The sequence below is a fragment of the Eretmochelys imbricata genome, chromosome 7 (genome assembly GCF_965152235.1).
Source record: "Eretmochelys imbricata isolate rEreImb1 chromosome 7, rEreImb1.hap1, whole genome shotgun sequence".
Lineage (NCBI taxonomy): Eukaryota > Metazoa > Chordata > Testudines > Cheloniidae > Eretmochelys > Eretmochelys imbricata.
Genome location: NC_135578.1, coordinates 74,040,679 through 74,064,041, shown reverse-complemented (window position 1 = coordinate 74,064,041; position 23,363 = coordinate 74,040,679). Strand labels below are relative to the sequence as shown.

The 23,363-nt window shown below is 39.7% G+C and overlaps 1 protein-coding gene across 1 annotated transcript in view; it reads right to left on the bottom strand.

The window, feature by feature from the left end:
- GRID1 (glutamate ionotropic receptor delta type subunit 1) overlaps window positions 1-23,363 on the bottom strand; it is an 836,720-nt gene that overhangs the window by 146,052 nt on the left and 667,305 nt on the right. The window contains exons 6-8 of the mRNA XM_077821976.1: window positions 18,163-18,336; window positions 4,588-4,749; window positions 3,407-3,526 (exon numbers count right to left, since the gene is read on the bottom strand). Coding sequence (XP_077678102.1) covers window positions 3,407-3,526; window positions 4,588-4,749; window positions 18,163-18,336 — 456 coding nt within the window. The remainder of the gene's footprint in view (window positions 1-3,406; window positions 3,527-4,587; window positions 4,750-18,162; window positions 18,337-23,363) is intronic.

Here is a 23,363-nt window from a genome sequence, read left to right as displayed (position 1 = left end):
TGGAACTCAGCAAACACTTCTCAGAGATCTTACAAAAGGAAAGATTTGATTTGCAATGCACATTTTAACAAGTTCAGTGGGTGATGCATGTTTATGAGCACTTGAAGGGAAAGTTGATAGCAGAAAAACATGAGGTAGAAAAAGATGATCTTGGATGGACAATGTGGTATCCTGGGTGGATCAAAAGGAATATTCATCCACAAAGAGATTAGCAGAAGATCGTACAGAATGGGCTACCCTGGTTGCAAACCTCCAGTAACAGAGATGTCACATAAGAATAAAAGAAAAAGAGAAAGAATCAAAATAACAGACTCATGCAGATACTAGAGTACTTATGCTGTGAAAAATATCACCTCTTCCAAAGGATTTCCAGTCAGATACTCTTTCTTTACTATTTCCACACATTAAACTAAAAGGTAAATACATGTTTTCAGAATCTTTTCCTGCTCAAAGCAGTACATTGCAATAAGCAGCTCTCCACAGAGTTCCTCTCTTTCAGAAATATATCCTCTTACGTTCTTTGCACTGGATACCATTGTTCATTAACAATCAAGGTGTCTGAGTAGACTTAAGCACTCCTCCATCTAACTGTTTTGTCCCAAATTATTACGTGATCCTCTCACTTTAATATCAATTATAAACTTAGAAATCTTTCATATAAACAAATCAGGAGATCAAACATGAAGCCTTGTTATATCCTATTTGTACATCATCATCTTTCCCCAATCCAATTAGTCAGATAATATTTCCTTTCTTGTCTTAGAATCATTTATGAATAACCTTATCTGGTCATTATAAGGGTGCATGGATTTCACCTAAGTTAAGCCAGTTTGTTCTGCTCCAATTTACTGTAGGAACTCTTGCATGTATGCTGGCAGAAACTGATGTAAATAATAAAAATAACCATTTACACTTAACATGGTGATTTCCATCCAAAGATCTGAAAGTATTTCTCAAGAGGGGTAAGCATTGTAATACCAGTTTTACAGAGAGAGAAGCTGAAGCATAAAGTTAAGTGACTTGCTCAATGTCACTGAAGAAATCTGTAGCAGAGACAGTAATGGAACCCAGGTTTCCCAACCCAGTTTTGTGCTCTGCTCAACAGCCATTTTTGCCTCCCAAAGTGACCTTAATTTTCCATTAGTGACATGGAATGATTTCAAAAGGAAGACAGCTGCGGACTTGGAGAGGATTCCTTCTTTCAAGGAAAACAAGTGTGGAACATGCAGTAAAGTAGACAGAAAAGTAACCTTTTCCTACCCACTTGAATACAGAGAGGGTTCATACCCTAATCTAAATTCTTCAGAGACAGTTCCTGGCAAAGTAGGAAGTTTAATATCTAATCCTTCAGCCTTATACATTGAAATGATTTTTTTTCTGTTTTAATGACCATTTCAGGACATAAGCTCCCTCTGCAAAGCCCTATTGACTTTCTGAAAATCAGACTCCTTTAAGGTATCTCAAAAATTGGGCATCCAAAATTAGAGGAGAATGTTTGAAGATCTGGATGGATAAACACAAAATGTTATTGCTGAGCCTGACAAACTTCAGACAACTTCTGGCCATTTCTGTTTCAATTAATATTTTTTTAAGTAAGACTGTAGATGTGTACCTTTATTCATTTGTCCGTTAGAGAAATTCAGGGAGATGAAATTTGGATTAATAAAAACAAACAAGACAAATAAAAAACTAAAATTTTGTAAACTTTGAGCCACTATGAAATCCTGTGTCTTTACTCACTTCTGCTTTTTCAGACAAAAAGTTTATTCACCAAAAAGTGCAGTTTTTGGTTGACTGAAACTATTTGGAAATTTAATCAAATTGAATGAGGTGGGGAAAAAACTTTTCCCAGGCCAGCAAACCATGTGTATACATCTGTCCTCTTTATCAACTTGTAATGTTCTATCTGCCTGATTCAGAAGAGGAATTTGAATCCACATCTCCTACCTCCCACGCGAGTGCCTTAATTTCATCAGTCTATAGAGTCATTCTTAGGCCACCAGTACACTACCCGCCGGATCGATTTATCGGGGATCGATTTATCACGTCTAGTGTAGACGCGATAAATCAATCCCTGATCGCTCTGGCATCAACTCCGGAACTCCACCATGGCGAGAAGCGGAAGTGGAGTCGACGGGAGCGGCGGCTGTTGATCCCGCGCTGCGACGATGCAAAGTAAGTGATTCTAAGTCGATCTAAGCTACGTCGACTTCAGCTATGCTATTCTCGTAGCTGAAGTTGCGTATCTTAGATCAATCCACCTCCCTCCCCCAGTGTAGACCAGGCCTTAGTCCTCTCTTTGGCAAGGTGGAAGAACTCCATCAGGAGAGATTGAGAGAAGCCCACCCAAAATAACCCATAGTGTGGTGATTGGGCTACTTATCTGGGACAGAGGAGATCCGAGTTCAAATCCTTACTGCAGAGTGGGGATTCAAACTTGGATTTCCACTTCCCAGGCATGTGTTTTAGCCACTGAGCTAAAGGTAATAAATGGGGACATGCTCACAGTCAGTTTGCTGGCCCGAAACAGACTTTCCCTGTTTGCTGACAAATTCCAAATATTTTTTGAACTGAACCAAATCTTTTTTCTGATTTTTTGGTTTGCTGTCCCAACTGAAAAAAAAAAATCAATTTATCTCCCAGCTCTGCTCTGCACTGCACAGTATAAGAAATACCATGGTAATGTGAATTATTTAAAAACAATATTTTAACAGAAACCCCTATATATACCTATTATGTGGGCATTTTTCAGCTTCTGTTTCAGTCAAAGCCAATGCAAATCAACTGTTCCTATTCATGTTCTAGCCTTAATTTACAGTCCTCCATCTGTATGAACATTTCCTACTAAGCTTTCTCATCCTATGGCAGCATATATTAATGCTCATTTTTTAGCAGTCCTATCTCCCATCTCATTCCAAACGGTCTCTGCTCCACTAGCTAGTTTTGATGTCATTCCTGTCTTCAAATATAACATCCTCCTCTCACATTACTATACCTACTCCAGTTTTCCAGCTTCTTACAGAGACTGTACTTTCAAAAGGCTTTATGTGTTCTGGTAATTTAATATCCCAGTTAGTTTCCTGATTAGGACAAGTCTCAGTTATGCCAATTATATTATAATTCACCTGAAAGTCTTCACTATTATCCTCACCGCATCACTATAGAATATATTAAGGAATACTGCACATTTAAGAACAATTTGCAGGCCTCCCTTCTGATGGCATAAAAGTGTTATCTTTCAAGGTTTAAGTATATGAAATATTATAATATATTATTTCTGTAATAAGTGACTTTTGTACTGTGAGCAAAAGCACTTCTTCCATTCTTTCTAAAATGATAGCATTTTCCCCCAGATAAACAGGATCTCTCTCTTTTTCAGGGGGGGGGAAAAAAACTGAATCTTTACCCTCCGCACATCTTTGCCAAATGTTTCACTATAGCTGGTGCCCAGTATTTCAAACTGGACATAGGGGTTGGAGCCGTCTTCTCTAAATTCCATAACGCCAGTGAGCCCAGTTATATGGCCCTAAGGAAACAATGTTAAAGATATTAGAATACAATTTTTATAAAGCACCTTTCATGCTCCAGGTATCCTAACATGCCTTGCAAATGCTTGCAATTAAATTAATGTGCAGGCCTGATATGCTCTGCAATAGCTCACACATAGCCTTAGACAAAATATACGACCTTCCTGAGAAAGAGACTGTTAGCCAAGACACATGTACTACTCGTTTTGAAAAATGCCTTGGGATCTTTAACTTACACAAGGAGAGCCACCAGTGAAAAGTAGACAGAACCTTAGCTGAATCTGAAACTATAACACTTGTAACATGATTGAGTTTGCCTAGATTCCGGGGTACAACACAAAGCCACCACTTTCAGGCTCAGAAAAAAAGAGCTACTAAGTCAGGCTGAAAACAATGTATTTTTAGTGTTATTAAAACTTCAGTGAACAAAGCTCATGCCAGTTTAACAGTGGCGTAACTAAAAAAATATTTAACCTTGCTTTAAATTATCAATGAAACAGTGGTGTCATTAATCTTGGTTGGAACATTTTCACCAAAATGAAATTTCACCAACACATGCTGTTTCACTGATACATATTGGTTTCAATGAACATTTTGTCAGAAAGGGGTGTGTGTCCAGGGCATAGTGAGAAAGAGTGCATATGAATTGGACTCAGCATTTACTCCAGATTTACAGTAGTTTGAAATCCGAATCAAGATATTAGATTATACAATGCACCATTTTTCCTCTTGTTTCCTAAAAGCCAAACACGTTAGCAGCTTTGCTAAGGAATTTACATCTTATCCATGGTCTACTCTGACAACTACTTAAGGTTTCATCTATTTGGTGGAATGCATAAAGCTATATGACTATTCATCATTACATGACTTATATAAAACATAGCCATGACATCACCAGTTTAAGAGGAAACACCTTCATGACCACACAGTTTCATTAATAACAACTTAAAATCAAGGTTAAATCATTTTTGAGAAGTTCCTCTGAAAGAAAAAATCGGAGTACTTTGGTTCTTTTGGAGATTTTATTGCACATTTGGCTTCCAACCTTGTCCACTCTTACCTTCTTAATAGTCTCCAACATGGATCGACCTCCATTCCAAGGTTTGGTGGATTTCCTCATGCAGTTCAAACTTGCCATACTGTGCCATTTCCTGTCTTCCAGCTTTCTATGGAAGGCATTGGCCAACATGAGCACGCTGTCATATAGATAGAGGTTAGAGACCTGCAAACAATAAAAAGAGTAAAACAGAAATTGTACTCTTGAAGATCTCCTCAAAAAAAAAAAAAACAACAACAACAACAAAAAAAACGCTTTAAATGATAAAACACAGGAGGACTAGTAAACATGAATATGGAGCTTTTCACTTCAAGTGCACCAGTTCAAATACACTAGGCTGGTAGTTATTACAGCTTCATCAGTAAAATAGTCACTCAATGGTACCTTGCCAGTCATCTTAACAGGGAGACTAAGGAGTGAATGGAATACCCTGTCATTTTCTATGCTCACTCTACCTCACTCTCTCTGCAACTTTTTACACAGTAGAGCACAAGGTACTGCTAATAAACCTACCAGGCACAAATGGAGTAGATGTAGTAATGCTGCTCTGACTCCAATCATTTCTCTCTAGCATAACCCTCAGAGTGGTGATGGGTAACTGCTCCTGGTCCTCCTTCCTGAAGAGGAAGCTTCCAGGGTACTGCAGGGTCCTTAATATCCCTTCATTTTTATATGAGAGTATTTGAAGAGACAGTGAAATGACAGCGGTTCCACTACCAATCACTGATAACAGCCAAATGAATACATCATTCTCCACCGATATAACCATTACCACTACTAAGATGTCATAATGGCTACAAGACATACAGCAGCTGCCTCAAACTCAACCAAGGCAAGACTGAAGTGATACAGGTTGAAAAAATATCTAGACGCTGTGCCATGTCTTCCACTGAAAGTATACAGCCCCCATTTGTCAAAATTATGCAAAGCCTTACGGATCTTCTTTGATTCCTCATTGAGCTGGGATGACCAAGTAGCATCAGTAATGAAAAGTGCCTTTCCCCTGTAGCTCATTAAGAAATAGCACCCCTTTTTGCTGGACAAAGACCTGGCCAAAGATCCATGCATTTATCACCTTGAGATTTAATTTCTGTAATTCACTGTATCTGAAACATGGAAACAGTGAAATGCACACCAAGCAGCTGCCCACTTCCTCCAAAATTCAGGCCACTATAAGCACATCAAGTCTGTGCTCCAGTCCTACTGGCTCCCAATCGACTTCTGAGGCCAGCGTAAGGGCTTAATCTGCCAGGGATGGTCTAGATAACACTTAGCCCTGCCTTGAGTGCAAGAGACTGAAGTAGAAGACCTTCTGAGTTCCCTTTGAGTGCTACAATTCTATGATCTTCAAAGCAATAAATGGATCAGGTTCCCTAATGTAGGAGGCCCCAGAGGAGATGAAACAATCCAGAATCAGATCAGCTTGGAGAGGGCTGAAAACCTTCCTATTTGGCCATAGCCAGAATAACAGTAAACAAAATCATTTAAAATGATAATTTAAAAATATAAGCAGACACTCCCTAAAAAGTGATATGCCAATAGAGGTTATTGCCTTCTGTAATTCCCATAAAGTACATATCTCTATATAAATGTTCATCTTAATTAGCCGTATATTTACTTAACATATCGTATCACTGCAGACAACTTGGTATTTTCATAATGAACTAATATTTCTACAAAATCCAGGACTAAATCAAATGTGAATTAAACAGGCACACAGCTATACACTACCAAAAAGACCTATGCATACATTTTAAAAAAGACATCTTTTAGGTGGTACAGAAAAGAGAAATGCAAAAAGAGGGATGCCCATTTATAGAGTGAAGAGTAGGGCTGATTAATTATGAAAAGGGATTTTAATGTTGAAAACATACAGTGCGTGAGAGATACTTTCTTAGGTAAAAAGCTCTTCCATTTTACACTATCACTAAATAAAATCTTTCCCTTCCCCAATAGCTACACATCCTTCATGTTCATTATTTTACCCTTCTACTACTGTCTGATTATCATGCTCCTTGAAATAGCTTACAAAAAATAGCCCCTTGCCAGATTTCTTCTCTTTTTTTTCAATAGCAAGTGTTTAAAGAGTTAATGAGAATGGTCCCAGTGACTATGCCCCTGGTTTGGTTAAGTATCTGCTGCTTCTGCTCAGCTGTGTATCTCCTTATACTGTAGATCAGTGGTTCTCAAACTAGGGGCGCTGCTTGTTCAGGGAAAGCCCCTGGCGGGCCGGGCCAGTTTGTTTACCTGCCGCGTCTACAGGTTTGGTCGATCGCGGCTCCCCCTGGCCGCGGTTCACCGCTCCAGCACATGTGCTCCTCTCCCATCCTCACCCTTCCCATCTATCCAGCTGTTGTATTTGATCATACCCTTGAATTGTAAGCTCTTCTGGGACCATCTCTTGGTTATATGTTTGTACAGTGGCCAGCACAACAGGGCCCTATCTTCTGAGGGCTACCAAAAGACAAACAAACAATAACAATTACTGATGTGTAATTTCATATCTCTCATGTCCCATGCACACCCCTAATCTCTACGGCCAAGACTTATTTGGAGTCTGACAATGCTACGTTTAAATTAGCAATTATTACTAAAGCCATGTCTACACTACAGACTTATGTCAGTATAAATATGTCACTCAGAGGTGTGAAAAATCTACACCCTGGAGCAACATAGTTATACTGACATAACCCCTGGTGCAGGTAGTGCTATGTCGATGGGAGAGCTTCTCCAGTCAACAGAGCTACTGCCTCTCGTGGAGGTGGATTAATTACATGGACAAGAGAAGCTCTTCCATTGGCGTAGTAGCGTCTTCACTAAAGCATTAAAGCTGTAGCACTGTACGTGAAGACAAGTCCTGAGTGCTACCAGTATCCCTTTCTGCCCAGGAGCTAAGCATACCATCTCTGTAGGACTCCCAACTCTGGCTAGTCCAGACTGCGCGACCTGGAATCAAACCCAGATCTCCCACATTGAAGTGCAGAACACTGATTACTTGGTTACCAAGCTAGTCCGTCCTTTTTAGTTTGACCAACAGAACCATAACCACGTTGTCAAGGCAGATTGATGTCACAGTGCTATGCTTCATTCCTACTTTGAAGCAATTGAGGTAGCTGTCAGTAAAAGAAGTATCCACAAAAGTGAAGGTGATGGTACGCTGTCCATTTCTTTCGGTCACTACTCTGAGGATCTTTGTTAATACTGAAGAACTGTTATAGCATGAAATGGAAAGATTATCATCATGCATGTCTTGTCCTTTAAAAGGAACCACTGGAAAGCTGGTCCTCCATTTCTCTTACAGAGCAAGTCTACTCTGAAATGTTACTATGTAAATATGGCGCCTTCTACCAGCAGATCCACTCCTTCCGTTAAGTCACACTTGTACGTGCTTACTTAAGTGACAAAAACATATATTTTATAATATTACATTTTACTTCTATTAGCATTGCAGAGCCCATATAGCTGTGGAACAGGAAGCTGAAGTCTATTCTTATTCTCACTGTCAACAACATTTTTAACAAAGTTGCAGAAATTTTATCACTGGTGATGTATTAGCCAGAATTTTTTATAGTGCACATCTAATCCTATATATATCTATTCTGGGTAGCTTTCTGGAATCTTAATATGGTTTGTTCTGTTATTACTTCCAGTGAGCTGTAAAATGTAAACAATTCCAAAATCTGATTGTTTTATGGAAAAAAAGTTCCTGTGTTCTGTATACGTTGCCTAACAACGTTTCCAGAAGCACCCATTGTTTTCCGTTACTGCATATCACAAATAAATTCTTATCCTGTTCTTTTTTATGCTGCTTTTATGCAGAAGACTGAGAACCTTTATATCCTCTTTTCCAAATCATATGCACTTTTCAGCCTGAAGTCATATCTAAATAGGTACTTTCCTATGGAAAAAGGGATCTCAAAAGAGCATTCCAGGTCTGCGCTCACCTATCCACATTCCCTCGTATAATTTCCATTGTTTTCTTTATCACAGTCCTTTTCATGAAGCAAGAATCCCACAGGCCTCTTCTGCTTCATCTAAGCAAGGCATTCGTAATTTCATATTACTGCCATTTAAATCCCCTTCAATGGCACCATCAGCCACTGTATCTTAGAAGCAAAATGATTTTCCTACCATCCCCTACAAATGTGATAGATTGTATCTGCAACATCACAAGTTTGATGCAAACTCCAGGAAGATGATGCTGTGAAGAGGAAGACAGGCCATCAGACCAAGCTTGTTTACACTTGTTACCTCAAGTGTTCACACAAATTTCAATTTGCAGCTAACTATAAAAACCCACTGGATACAGAAATGTACCATAAAAGGCAATTCATGTAGCTACCTGAACAATCAGTAAGACCCCATGGCTCTACTCCTGCAGCCTTAGGCATGAGGAAATAGGAAATTAAGAAATTAGCATTAGAGTAGCATGCAGGATTGGAAGAAAAATAACACTGAGATGAAAACAAGGTGATAGACTTGTTTCCTTTGGGCTTTCTGAGCTCTGCAACACTGCTAATTTTTCCTTTTTATCTATTCAGGACGGGGGGTAGGGCATTCTTCTGTCTGCAGAAACTCCCTTTCATATAATGAAAATTTCCAGAGGAAAACAAAAAAAGTGTTTCACTTTTCTTACCCCGGCAGGGGGGAATCAAATTTTAGTTCCTCTTTCACTTACCTGCTAAGATCTGCATGAATTGAGGATACCAATGCCTAACAAAATCCAAAGACTTAATGAAATGCATTTTGGGGGTCTATCTACATTATCTATACCACACCCATTGGTGTGGAATCTGAGAACAATAATGCCATGAACTGTTAGTTGGAAAGCATGAAATTCTGAACTAAGGACTTACCAGTTGATGAACGAAAGCTTATCTAAATATTGTGCTTTGAAATGTACATTTTGCACCTGAAATTTTTTTAAGTCCGCATACAAATATGCATTCTGTAAGTCATTTGAGATCTTGCTTCTTTTAAAACTTGTTTGTCCACATGAACAGAAGCTTCTATTTAGCTTCAGGTGGAATACACAGGGAACCCTTCTCTTGTACCAAGTAACAGACTTTATATACAAATAGGCAAAAAGCAGAAATATGGAATCAGAACAGGATATTTCCATAATGCATTAAAGGTAAAACATCCTTTTTTTAGTTTTAGAGAGACTAAGATTCATCCAGATTTACTACCAGACCTTATTTTTAAAGTTCTATAATGGGAATAACTTTTACTTTCCTTCCAAGCATTAATCAAAGGGAACTTGCCACTCAGAAATACAATGTTGCACAGCAGAAGACTGAACCTGATTCAGACCCATGGGCCGGTTCAGAGCTGCCAGCAAAGCCAGAAGTCCAGCCAAAGAAGAGGCCAATGGAGAAACCAACTGGAAGACAAGCTGACACCCACATGCCACTGCTTCAAAAATTCATTCCCAAGTTGGGCATCAGAGTCCTGCAGCTGCCAAATTCACCCTGGGAGTGTCCCAGCAGTCAGCTCCAAAGATGGAGACAGACAGAGATGGATGGCAAACTGGAACACACAGAACCGTGCCAGTGACAGAAACATGCATTGCCTAATGAGTAATACAGTTGTTTTGGTGCACACCAGTATGCTCTGAAGTTGTGTTTCTATCCCCGAAGCCCAGGTTGTGCCAAAAGTGATGTTGCATGGTGTGACTCTAAAGCAAGGCAGCCTCTATCTGTGCTCTTTGAAAAGAGGAGAGGTAATGACTGATGGTTTACTTACTGTACAGTAGTATGCTTAGAGGGATGCTGTCAAGGTTGGGAAGCTGACAATCTGACCTACCTATTTTATTTTCTCAGATCAGTTTGCAAAGCCCACGTGATACGTTGCGCGTGCATGTGTTTTAAATAAATGCTTTATTGCTCTTGGAGAACAAAATCACAGCCAGCAGCCTGACACTCATGAGAAAGCCTACAATAAAATAATAGCGGCAGTTGCATGTCGTGTAAGAAAACAAACTTCCATTAAAGACTCAAATGTCAGTTTCAAACGGCTATTTATTATGAGTTAAATGAAAGAATACATAAAAGTATCATAGAACCATAGCAAACAGACCCTTATTAGGGTAACTAGTCAATCCCCCCTTGACAGTAGGATTTTTTTTTACACTGTTATCTAGATTTTTGGCCATTCAAGTTTTACACATCACAAATGATGGTGCTTTCAGCAATTCCTTTGGGAAATGATTCCACAATTTAATAGATCTCACGGTCAGGACATTTTTACTGATATACAGATTCTATATTCATTTCTTCACTTTACACTGAGCTATAACTCTGAAAGAATTCTTCTCCCTCCTTATGGTTTATATCTGTCTAATATCAAGTGTCCTTCAACCATGTATAGTTATTTCTTTTGCATCTGTCTGTAAGAAAAGTTGAACAGTAGCCACAGGGGCACAAATTAAACTACATTTTACATGTAAATCTCATCCCTAGGGGACTACCCTATGTGTCACTAAATGTTTCAAAAAATTGGCATGATTAACACACACACTGATCAGAGAAGGACTCAATCTAGCAGAGGATGTTTGGAAATCAGAACTAAAGTGTACTGATAGAGCTGAAGGGAGGAGAGGAGAGGAAAAATAATACTGAAATAGCAGAGCGGAGGAGGGGGAAAACATTGGTGTTTTACATTGTGTAGTATATAAACATGAGCTATAGTTTAGATTTAAATTGTGTTGACAGGAAGTGCTTGTGTGGTGGCATCGGCCTGCATTATGTTTGCTACTAGCAAGTGCTCTCAGTCTTTTAATGAAGTACTAAACAAAAAACAAAGTTGTCATAAATATAAAGGGAAGGGTAAACCCCTTTGAAATCCCTCCTGGCCAGGGGAAAACTCCTCTCACCTGTAAAGGGTTAAGAAGCTAAAGGTAACCTCACTGGCACCTGACCAAAATGACCAATGAGGAGACAAGATACTTTCAAAAGCTGGGAGGAGGGAGAAAAACAAAGGGTCTCTGTCTGTCTATATGCTGTTTTTGCCGGGGATAGACCAGGAATGGAGTTTTAGAACTTTTAGTAAGTAATCTAGCTAGGTACGTGTTAGATTATGATTTCTTTAAATGGCTGAGAAAAGAATTGTGCTGAATAGAATAACTATTTCTGTCTGTGTATCTTTTTTGTAACTTAAGGTTTTGCCTAGAGGGATTCTCTGTGTTTTGAATCTAATTACCCTGTAAGGTATCTACCATCCTGATTTTACAGAGGGGATTTCTTTACTTCTATTTACTTCTATTTCTATTAAAAGTCTTCTTGTAAGAAAACTGAATGCTTTTTTCATTGTTCTCAGATCCAAGGGTTTGGGTCTGTGGTCACCTATGCAAATTGGTGAGGCTTTTTATCCAACATTTCCCAGGAAAGGGGGGGTGCAAGTGTTGGGAGGATTGTTTATTGTTCTTAAGATCCGAGGGTCTGGGTCTGTAGTCACCTAGGCAATTGGTGAGGCTTTTTACCAAACCTTGTCCAGGAAGTGGGGTGCAAGGTTTTGGGAAGTATTTTGGGGGGAAAGACGTTTCCAAACAGCTCTTCCCCAGTAACCAGTATTTGTTTGGTGGTGGTAGCGGCCAATCCAAGGACAAAGGGTGGAATATTTTGTACCTTGGGGAAGTTTTAACCTAAGCTGGTAAAGATAAGCTTAGGAGGTTTTTCATGCAGGTCCCCACATCTGTACCCTAGCGTTCAGAGTGGGGGAGGAACCTTGACAAAAGTAAAACAAAAATATTAAAAATTGTGACAAAGGTCCATGGCCTCTTTTGGTCCAGATAAGCTGGACCGAGTGGAGGGGCAATGATGGCTTTGCATTACCCTTGAGTTCCTCTGATCTTCAGCATCCAGCTTCCAGGCTGCTGTAACTCACAGCTGCCAGCAAAATCCCACAATGGGCCACTGTGGCATCTGGGGCACTGCTGGAGTGCAGTGCATTCCAGTCATGCCCCTTGTCCCCTAACATGCCCCTAGTTAAGCTGCTAGCTGTGATAGGAGGAAAGTAAAGCTACTGAAGGAATCCCAAGCTGGCCACAGAGGCCAATTTGAGACTGCTTTTCATCCTCCAAGTGCTGCAAAGTAGTCTCACTGGGCCGAGGGTCTGGCCCAAAGCCTCTACATAAAGTCTTTGTGAGAAGACGTGACATGTGTGTTTGTAACTTAAGGTACATTTTCATAGAGGCCTCTGGTACGGTGAATTAATGCTTTAATTCTGCAAACATTTACTATCAGCTGTAGTGCTTAATAATGTGATGAACAGCTCAACTGACAACAATGGGACTCCTCTGCTGAATGAAGTGACTCATATGGATGTTTGCAGGATCGGGCCCTTTGAGAGCAAATGGGACACTGTAAATTATGTTTCACAGGTTAAACCAGTCTGCCTGAAAGGTCCAATTACAGCAGTTCCCTCAGTAACTCCTAAAAAGAATACAATGTGTAAGGAAAGTGTGGACGCTGAAGGAGCAGCCCCATTAACTGATGCCTGGTAACATGTTCAACGGTCAAGTCTGTGAAGGACAAAGTTACACTTACATATGGAGAGGCAAGCAGTTGTTTGAAGAACCTGCCCTCCTCTGCCTTCTGACCTACCCTCTCCAAAAACATCCAAACAACGTCTGGAACATTGCTAAAGTAAAGAAGTGGGACTCTGACGACACTGAGGAATAACTGCACTATTCTTCCATTGCTGTATGGAGTCCCTTAGTTTTAATCTTGCTGCATATTTAGAGTCAAATAAACGTTAGATGCCCTGGGCCTTTATAACATGCTTGAATCCAAACAAGGCCTCAGAAAGGGTGAACTAAGTTATCAGCTGTATAAATAATAAATGTGATCAACAACAAATAAAATAAAAATGGAATCATGACAAAGAAAATTATCTGAATCACAAATCAAGGACAAAGAGACATTTTCAAACCTCATGTAAAGCAAAGGGAAGAGGTTGGGAGGAGGAACTAGACAATTAAAGTATTTCCAAACTCAAGAGTCTAAAACAATATGTCATATAGTTCAAGCTGCGTAACAGTGGCAGTCTTGTTGCACAGAAGTACCAGGGAGGTGGATATATTAGGAATACGTTAGATTAACAAGAATACTTAGCACGTAAATACCACTTTTCATTCATAAATATCCAAGCACTTCACAAAGGTGGTTTAGTATTATCTTTCCAAACTCCAGATGAGAGTCAGAGACAAAGAAGACAGACAGGCTAGATATGGCTGATGCTTAAAAGGAGTACAGGATGCTGGCTGCCAGTGTTAACACAGGTCACCAAGAAATAAGAATGAGAAAATGCATATAGACAGAAAATAATTTCTGAAGAGTTGGACACAGACTAATGCTGTCCTCCCTCTAATGTCAAATGAAGCCTCCAAGACTGGCAATTTTAGAAAAGACTTTCTCCATTCTAAACAGAAATACAGTGGAGTTTATTAAAGTAATGCTTTCTTGGCTAGGAATAAGAGCATGTTGCCAAGGACAGAGTAAAACAGGACTTCCACAAAAGGTTCTGAAAAATTAGCTATGCATGAGTTTGCAGAATGGTCTGATCTTTCAAGGCTCATCAGACTCCAAGCCAGGATGATCACCCCCTAAAAAACAACTTCCTAGGAAGTGGTACTAAAAATACTAAGAACTGAGTTGCTCCAAAAGGATTTTCATTAATTTAGCCAAGACAAAGTTAATAATCCATGACCTAAATGTTTTTTTCTTTATTAGGTTGTTTTAAATGTTATATTCTCCCAAATAAATTTAGAAGCTGGCAGATATTAGTTTCCTTTTACAAAGTCATTAAAAGAAAATAAAGAACGAGCCATGGCTGGTAACAAACCATGACAGGGAATGTTTTGTAATACAAAATAATTCAAGTGGGTCTGGTGTAATACAAGATACTAAATCTATTTCCTACCCAAAAAAGAAAATAGAAAATGTAGAATACTTGAAATTAAGGGAACATTAACAATGTGTCATTCACATTTATGAAATAATTACTAGATGCATCTCCACAAGGTGTGCTCTGATGGGTATTTCTTCAAAGTACCTGATAGATCTGGAGCTATATAATAAGTAAGCTAAACCTGGATAAAAAATTCCATGATCAAAATCTGTATAATTGTAAAATATACAGGGATTGGATGGTTTGAGGGATCAATAATGGGGCACAGAGCATTTCATCCTGATCTCACAATTTACTCTTTGGAAACTCTTCAGTGGTCATGAAGAAAAAAATACCCTGGTGGTTTCTGAGTTAACTTCCTAGTAGCTAACTGTCCACAGCACAAGAAATACCACAACACTTGGCTCCCCTATTGATCTTTTGAGCAGAGGACGTAAGATTGAATGGGCATGGAGATTTAATTACTGTTTCATTTGCAAGGATGCTTTCTCAGGTCGGGTATGACACACGATGGAAGGCAGGATAATACTTCCTTGGAAATTTTGTTAATGGAAGAGACTATCATCCCTCAGATGATTTCCCTTTTAAATGTGAGACATGCCTTTGCATTTTCCCTGTTTTCACCAAAATGAGGTAGGACAAAGTAAATAATTGATTTTTCGGTTTGCTATCAGTTCCAAAAACTGAAAAGAAAAAAACCCAAACCACAATTGAAAATGCCCCCCAAAAATTCATCAAAGAAGCTGACAAAATTTTATTTCAGGTTGAACAAAATGTATCATTTTGGAGTACTTTTTCAAATAAAAGCAAAGGAAATGAAGGGCTAGATTCATAAAACATCAGGAGGAAGAAGAGGCGGTGATGCTCACATTATAACCCTGTAGTCCAGTGTTTAAGGGCACTCACCTGGGGATGTGGGAGATCCAGATTCAATTTCCCACTTTGCCTGACAGGGAGCAGGGATTTGAAATTGCATCTCCCATGCTGCAGTAGCGTGCGCTAACCACTGCACTATGGGATATTCTGATGTTGGTCTTTCTCAATTTCCACTGTTGAAGCTGTTCCGCTTTGTTCCACCATCACCTCCTCCTTCGCTGCCTCCCTCCCCCTAACCCCCATTTTGTGAATGGCACTTAAGTCCTGAAAAGAATTTTGGGCTGAAACTATTGAGCGAATTTGTGTCAAATTCACAAATAGTTTTGGGTTGACAAAAACTGCATTTTTCAGTGAATAACCCCCCACCCCTCTAATTAGTGGCCAGGCTTTCTCCCTCCTTAAAGATGATCATCCCTCAAGTGATTAATTTGGGTGATTTATACAAAAGTAGCTTGCTCTGCATGCAGATAAGATCTCAGAAACATCTTGTATGTTACCAAGGACCACACTGGGCTAATTTACTATCTAAAATCTATAACTGGATTTCTGAGCATGCTGTGCGCTCACAGATTGCTCATCTCTAGAAATGCTGAGTACTGTAGCTGTTTTCACCCCTGAGAGACCAATTCTTCAAGGAGTCAGGAGACTACTTAGCAGAAACCTGTAGCTTTATTGTCAATACAGTTTAGAATTATGGAACTAGGTTATGCACGCTAGCAAACATATTACTGTCTTGACACATGATAACTCAGAAGAAGTCTGTCAGAGGAGTCCTTCAGACTAGTCTCTGAAATGGATTTGTGCATAAGCAGATGGGCAATAATATTCAAAATCCTGCCATGATGTAAAATTGTTCCCCAATTAAGTCATCTGCTGGTGCAATGCAAATTATTTTCTCAACAACCCAGAATATACTCAGATTCCCTGAAGTAGGCAGCCTGTGTTCTGACTCCAGGCAACCTGGATTTATCCATCTTGGAGGTCACTAACACAGAACAAAACTTCTCATTTCTATGCTTTGGTAGTTATACAAGTCTTCTTGGAGCAGTAAGACAATATAAGGGGTTGTTAATGTTTGTGGAAGAGACACCTCTCAAACTCTTTCACAGTAATGAACTTTGATAAAGATTTAATTTGATTTGAAAGGGACACTTTCAAGTTTTCCAGGATATAGCGCAAAATCTCACCAACCGTTCATTACCAGTATCTGCTTATAAAATCCATCTAATTTGTTATGGCCTGCCTTTTTATATTTTATTTAAATAAAAATAATATTGTTTTTTCTTATAAAACAATAAAACCTGACAGCAATCCAGCACTTGAGACCTGACCTTCAGTAAGAAATCAGGGTGCCTTCACAATAGAAGCAGCTCTCAAAAATTGCAAAATTTCAGGTGATTAAAACGAGTAAATATTGAATTTGAGAAAATTATGAAATATCTTGACAGGGTCCTTTTAATTAAAAAGGAATACTGATTCAGTAAAAGTGAACAGAAAGCCTAGTTCTAAGGCTTCAAAACGATTTACTGAAGTAATAAATCTTTACTTTAAAATCATACTGTCTGAATCTACTTGCCAATTACATCACTATAATGCAGCTCTATTTCTATACAGTATCTGACTATATGATGAACAGTATTCAAATATACAGTGCCTGGAGTTGCAAAAAGTACATTACCCACACAGGGCCAATATCTGCTATCAGTGACACTTGTTACAGCTGGTACCCTCATTGGGTGGATAGTATTAACTTGACCAAGGATAATCCCATTTACTTCATGAGGCTTTGGATCAGGTTCTGAATGAACATGGACTAGGAACTACCCTTTCAATTACACTGATATTCTCCTGCCCCGCCCCATCAAGTCAGTGTTGTGGCACATTGGCTGGGTAGCGTAGGAAACTCCTTGTTCTGTAACTGCCTTTGCTTCACCTATCTTGTGAATAAATAAAGGTTTTCAGTTCTATCCAGCATCTTTCATGAGTACTATGGATGCAATTTTTAAAAGTGCCTCAGTGATTTAGGATCTTCATCATATAGTTCATCAAATATTCTCTATTCACTTTTTACTTTCACTTAATTCACTAATTGATGTTGCACCTTATTTTGAGGAATCTTGGCACCTGGAATGGATCTCTTGCTAATAAGAGATATCTTCAAACAGGGCTTGAGATGTTGGTTTCAATAGCCTAGACTGTTACAGACTGTTACTAATAGCAGTAGTGCATTTCTCGTAGGCCAAATAGCCATCAGATGTTAGTGACATCCAGTCACGGCTGCTGATATAGAACAGATATAGCATCAGACACTTGGAAGTAAAAGGCTCTATATCCCAATACATAACTTAACTCATAAATTAATCCTTTCACATGAAATGGCTAATAGGCATAAATGCAGTAGTTAGGCAAAATTGGAATTGCATAACAACAAAACGTGATACTATATCATCTATATATCTACACACGGGGGTGCAGGGGTGTGGGGGGAGAGAGAGAAAAAAAACTAGATCCCTGATGGGATGAAATGCCCCAAATCAACTAAGAGTCAATGTAACTGCCTGCTAATACTTTATGCAGACAATGTCAGATCTAAAGCACCAGTCCCAGGAAAGGAAAGGAATTAGATAATTAAGGATAGTCAGGAACTATGCCACTCAGATTCAGCATGCTGAGATTTAAAGTATTCATTTGACTTCTTCCTTCCTTTGGTTCCTGTGAAACTTCACAATCACACGCACAACTATCTCATGTCTTGTTCTTAAGGACCCTTGCATGCACCAACACTTTACTGACCTGCAGCATCTGCAGATAGCCTTCTTGTGGATCACAGAGCAGTGAAGATATTCTATGATTATTTCTCATGCATCTCTGATTGTTGTCTCTTGACAGAGGGAAGATTTGCCGGATAACTGTCATCCTCCCGAGAGCACTGTGTACCAGTTCTAATATTTCATTATCACTGATTTCCTGTGAAGAGAAACACAGTTCTTTTAAACAAAACAAAAAACAACACACATATTTCTTGTATTCCTGCCATTATTTGATCAAATATTCTAAATGGAGTATGACCCTGAATTTTTTTAATAGATTCAGTCCAGGACAAATGATCCAATTTTGTGTATGTTAATAGGAATGTTTTATATGCACCATTTAAAACAGACTAGAACTCAGCATTATAAGCAACTTTTATGCCCAAGCTATTTTAGCTTTTCTTATACATTAGCTACTTAGCTTATCATAGCAAAATAATGAGATGGTTAAAATAGCTTGGTTAAACAAGGACCAATAAGCGCTTTCACCCAAAGTGTAAACTGCATTCAAGCAGAAAGTAAGTTGGTTAATATTTTTAGGTTTTTCTTTTTTAAGAGCTGTGTCATTTTGTGCCTCATCACATCCTGATTCTGCTTGGGTCCAAAAGCATAAGTGGCAAAACAACATATGAAAGGCTCTTCTTACAGTAATCCTGGCCCGACCAAAATCTCATGAGAAAACACACATTTTGCAAGACTGACAGCCCTATTTTGCAGACGAAAGGGTATGGAGAGTTCTGATAAGCATCTGAAATCTTTTGAGGGTTTAACTACATTAGCAAAAGAAGTCAAGATAAGGTGAGGCTTTGATAACACATTCAAACTAAACTTGATATAGCCATGATGTTAACCTGCATCTATGTTAAGGAAAATATCTTTTATCTTAATTAAGTTGGTTGAGATCAGCCTGAGACTACCCCTACATTTTCACTAAGGAAAAATGGTTGCCTTGAGCTCTTTTCCTAATCTTGGACATTTTTCTGAATCAACCACCAAACCTTTTGGGTTCCCTTGTTAATAGCACTGTAATTGTGTAGATATTTGGAAGTGCATTACGCTACCAGTGATTTCTCTCATAGCTTTGGATGTTAGAATGCATTTTTATTTTATTTGATCAGGATGTTAAGAATCTTCTCTTAGATTTCGACCAAGATGTTCAAAAATAGGTGCCTAAAATTGGACTTCTAGGGCCATATTTAGGCAACTAAATAGGTAGCCTGATTTTTAAAAGCTCTAAGCCCCCGACAGCTACCTTTGAAGTTGAAAGGTAAAGTTTGTTCTTTTTAGATACTGCATATAAGTGAAAGGGAGCTGCTGGGTGTCCAGCCCTCTTGAAAGTTAAATCATTGACTTACGTGTCTAGATATGGATTTAGGCACCCATTTTTGAAAATTTTGGGCTGAATGTTTTTGACTTTTTCATTGCAGAAAAACATCATCACAGATAATGAAAAACACTTAAAGATCATGACAAAGAAAAGAAAAAATGCAGGATAGAAAGAAGACAAAGTAGTTGAAGGAAAAGAGGAAAGAAATGGACCATGTTAAGAAGAAAATCCAAAGTCGTTTGGTCAATTTCCACCTCAACAGTCACCAGAGACAGACAAACAAAAAAAGACTGTAGATTCAAGAGTGTAAAGTGAATGACTTATGCCATGACACATATGGCAACACGATTCTAGAGGCAACAGGTTTCATGGTGGTGAACAGACTGTCTTTTTTTTCTGATTCATAAGTCCTTTTATTAACACACCGATAGGCATTTATAGCAAGCTGCAACACCATGATATATTAAATGATGATATTCTATGTAATAGCAATTCTGTTTTGTGAGATTATGGACAATATGAGCTGAAGACATTTGATTGCTCAGTGTATTTGTCATTTTTAATTGCTAGGTATACCCTTGGCTTCAGTTTATCAGCTAACGTGCAGGGTAATAATGAATACTGTAGTATCTTCACTGTTCCAGAGACATTTGGAAGAAGGAAAGTAAAGGAAGAGAGGAAGAAGCAAGGAACACCACCAATCTTGCCTGTCTTGGGACAGGCTCCCACAGGAAACTGTTGAAGCTTTCACCGTATTGCTTCATAATGCTGAATTTGCTTAAATGTAGCACAGAAGACTTCAGAAGTTTCACTGCTACTAATGAGGTGCCATTGTTAGAACACTATCTTCTATGGTGCTGCACTTGTTCCAGTCTGAATGAGTGAAAAAATAGAGCATGTGCTTTCTGTTGGGTGGTGCTAGTTTAAATAAAGTATATACCATGGCAAAGTAAACGTACAGGTTGGGAGGAATAAGAAGAGAAAGGCATCTAGTTGAAGAATGCCTTAAGAGCAAGAAATGAATTAATTTAGGAATGTACATGTTCCTACACAGAACAATTTTGGGTCAAAGATGAGGGTAAATAGAGAACCACAAACACAGACCACAGCCTAAGTTTCTTCTCCAAGCTTGGTTAGTTTCCCTGCCAGACCTTCAATGTCCTAGCTCCATAAACCCCTTTAGCACAAAAAGATGCTTCTGTACATTGCAGCTGAGGTTAACTGCACATGGTTTACATATTTAATATTAAAAACTATTTTTTGACTAGGGAAATACGATAATTTTAAAATCCTGGGTTTAGTTTGCAACTGAAATTGCTGTAGGGTTGCTATTTGTTAACTCCTGTTTCCTATGAGGGATTCCCCTGAGGGAATGGCAAACAATGGCACTGCCTATTACCTTCCCTTCTATGTCCCATTAGAAAGGAAGAGTTTTTAATTCTGGCTAGAGCTCCACAGAAGCTTCACTAGTGAGATCTGCATGTCTGCATCAGCTCTTCTCCCAGGTGCTTTGGCCACACCTTCTCCACAGCTGGTCCAATCCAGTTTCTAAGCTGTACAAAGCAGCCCTGAGCCCTTCGTGGAATGGGGGTTTGCTGCTGTGCTTCCCCCATTCTGTTAAGGAGCCCTGCAACTTGTGTTCTGTCAGCAGCAGTGAATCTGGCCCTCCATTTTTAACATGAAAGAAATAAGTATTTTGTGTTCATTTCACTTTTGCTCTCAAGCTGTGAGTGAAATGACCATGAGGCTATTATAATTACTTGGTTTGGTAGACTAGAACAGCAGCTTTGGCTCGTTTTAGTCCTTTTCTGCCAATTTCCAATCTGTTTTAGGAATTTTGATTTTTTTTTAACTTTGCAGAAGGTAAGTATCCTAGTACTAATGACAGGCCAACTGATGGGGGTAAAATACATATAGTCTCACAGAAGTTGGAGGGCTTTTGAGATTTGTTACTGAATTCAGACAAGCTCCTAATGCTTTTACTGCAGAGGTGGGCAAACTGCGGCCCGCAGGACCATCCTGCCCGGCACTTGAGCTCCCTGCCCGGGAGGCTAGCCTCTGCCCCTCCCCCGCCCCCACAGTCACACCACCATGCGGGCAGCACAGCTTGCGCCCACCCACCTCCCAGGCTTTCCAATAAGCCAGTTCTGCCGCTCTGAGAAGCATGGTAAGAGGGAGTGGGGAGGGGGGCTTAGATAAGGGGCAGGAGGTCCTGGGAGGCAGTCAGGGACAGGGAGCGGTTTGATAGGCGTGGGAGTCCTGGGGGCCGGTTGGATGGGGCGGAGGTTCTGCGAGGGCGGGGGAGGCAGGCAACAGGGAACAGTTGGACGGGGCAGAGGTTCTGGTCAGGGGATAGGGAACAGGGGGGTTGGATAGGCATAGGAGTCCTGGGGGGTCTGTCAGGGTGCAAGGGTGTGGATAGGGGTCGGGGCAGTCAGGGGACGGGGGGTTGGATACAGGGTGGGGTCCCGGGGGTGCAGTTAGGAGCGGGGGGTCCCAGGAGGGGACGATCAGGGAACAAGGAGCAGGGGGGTAGGATGGGTTGGGGGTTCTGAGGGGGGCAGTCAGGGGACAGGAGCCAGCCTGTTTGGGGAGGCACAGCCTTCCCTACCCGGCCCTCCATACAGTTTTGCAACCCCAATGTAGCCCTTGGGCCAAAAGGTTTGCCCACCCCTGCTTTACTGGAACCAAGGGCATGCCTTGCACAGACGCTCCACAGATGTCCTGCAGGCACCAAAGGGTCCTCCAGGCAAATTGCTTTATGCCTGAGGTTTCTCTTCTCTGTGAGAAGCCATACAGGGTGCCTAACCATTTGGCATGCTGGTCTGAGCAAGAAACGTTTTCATGGGATACCTCTTGCCTCACATCTTTTTCTCATCTGTTATCCTTCTTGGGCAAGTCTCTTCACAGACAAACTCCAAAGGAGTGAGGTTAAACAACAAGAAACTTCTTTTGTTTTTTCAAGAACAATTTAAATTAGCAAGAACTTTCAACTAGCCTACACAGGAGGCAGAGGCTAGTTCAATGGCTGCACCAACTGATGAATAGATATTTGGGTGCAGGGTCTCAACCTCAGGTCTGGAATACTTGATCTGAGATGTATGAGCATGTGCGTGGCTTAATTCAGTGAATAAGTCTGAGTCTCACTTAGCAGGACACGCTGTTCCTACAGTGGAGATTGGCAGAGAAACTTCTTGGAGGAGAATAATTCTGTTCAGGCATGGCATCTTTCACCAATCAATCACCCATATCTACTAGTGGATAAATCCATTTTAGAGATGTGGAAACTGAGGTACGGTGAAGTTAATTGACTTTTCCAAGGTCATAAAGCAAGTCAATGGCATGGCCAGGAACTGAACCCTAAGGCATCAACTCTCACCTTGGTGTTTTAAAAACTAGACACTGCATTCCATTTGTCAAAACGCTTGCAGTTCTAGTTTTTTAGTAAGTATGATAAACGTCATGCAAAGAAAGTTCATCTTAATCCCAAGAATGAAAATGAAGTAAAAACTCACCCAAAAAAGGACAAAAAATATGTGCAGTGGATTCTTGTTTTATATCAATCAGGACAAATGTGTGTATTCAGAAAATAGTTTTCCACGAAGGCAGAAAAAAAGCCATTTCAAAAGATCTTATAATTAAGCCCTAATTTGTCTAATTATTTATTTAAAAGTGATGTGTTTTCCTTTCTTCACATACATGATTCAAAATCTTTCTTCACTTTGTGAAACAAATAGAGGAAGTCCTCTGCTTAACTATTTGGCCACTGAGTTTCTGGGTTTTTGTTTGTTTGTTTTTTAACTGAAATGAAACCTGATTTTCCAGTAATATGAGGGTCATTAGGGCTGTTATGGCAC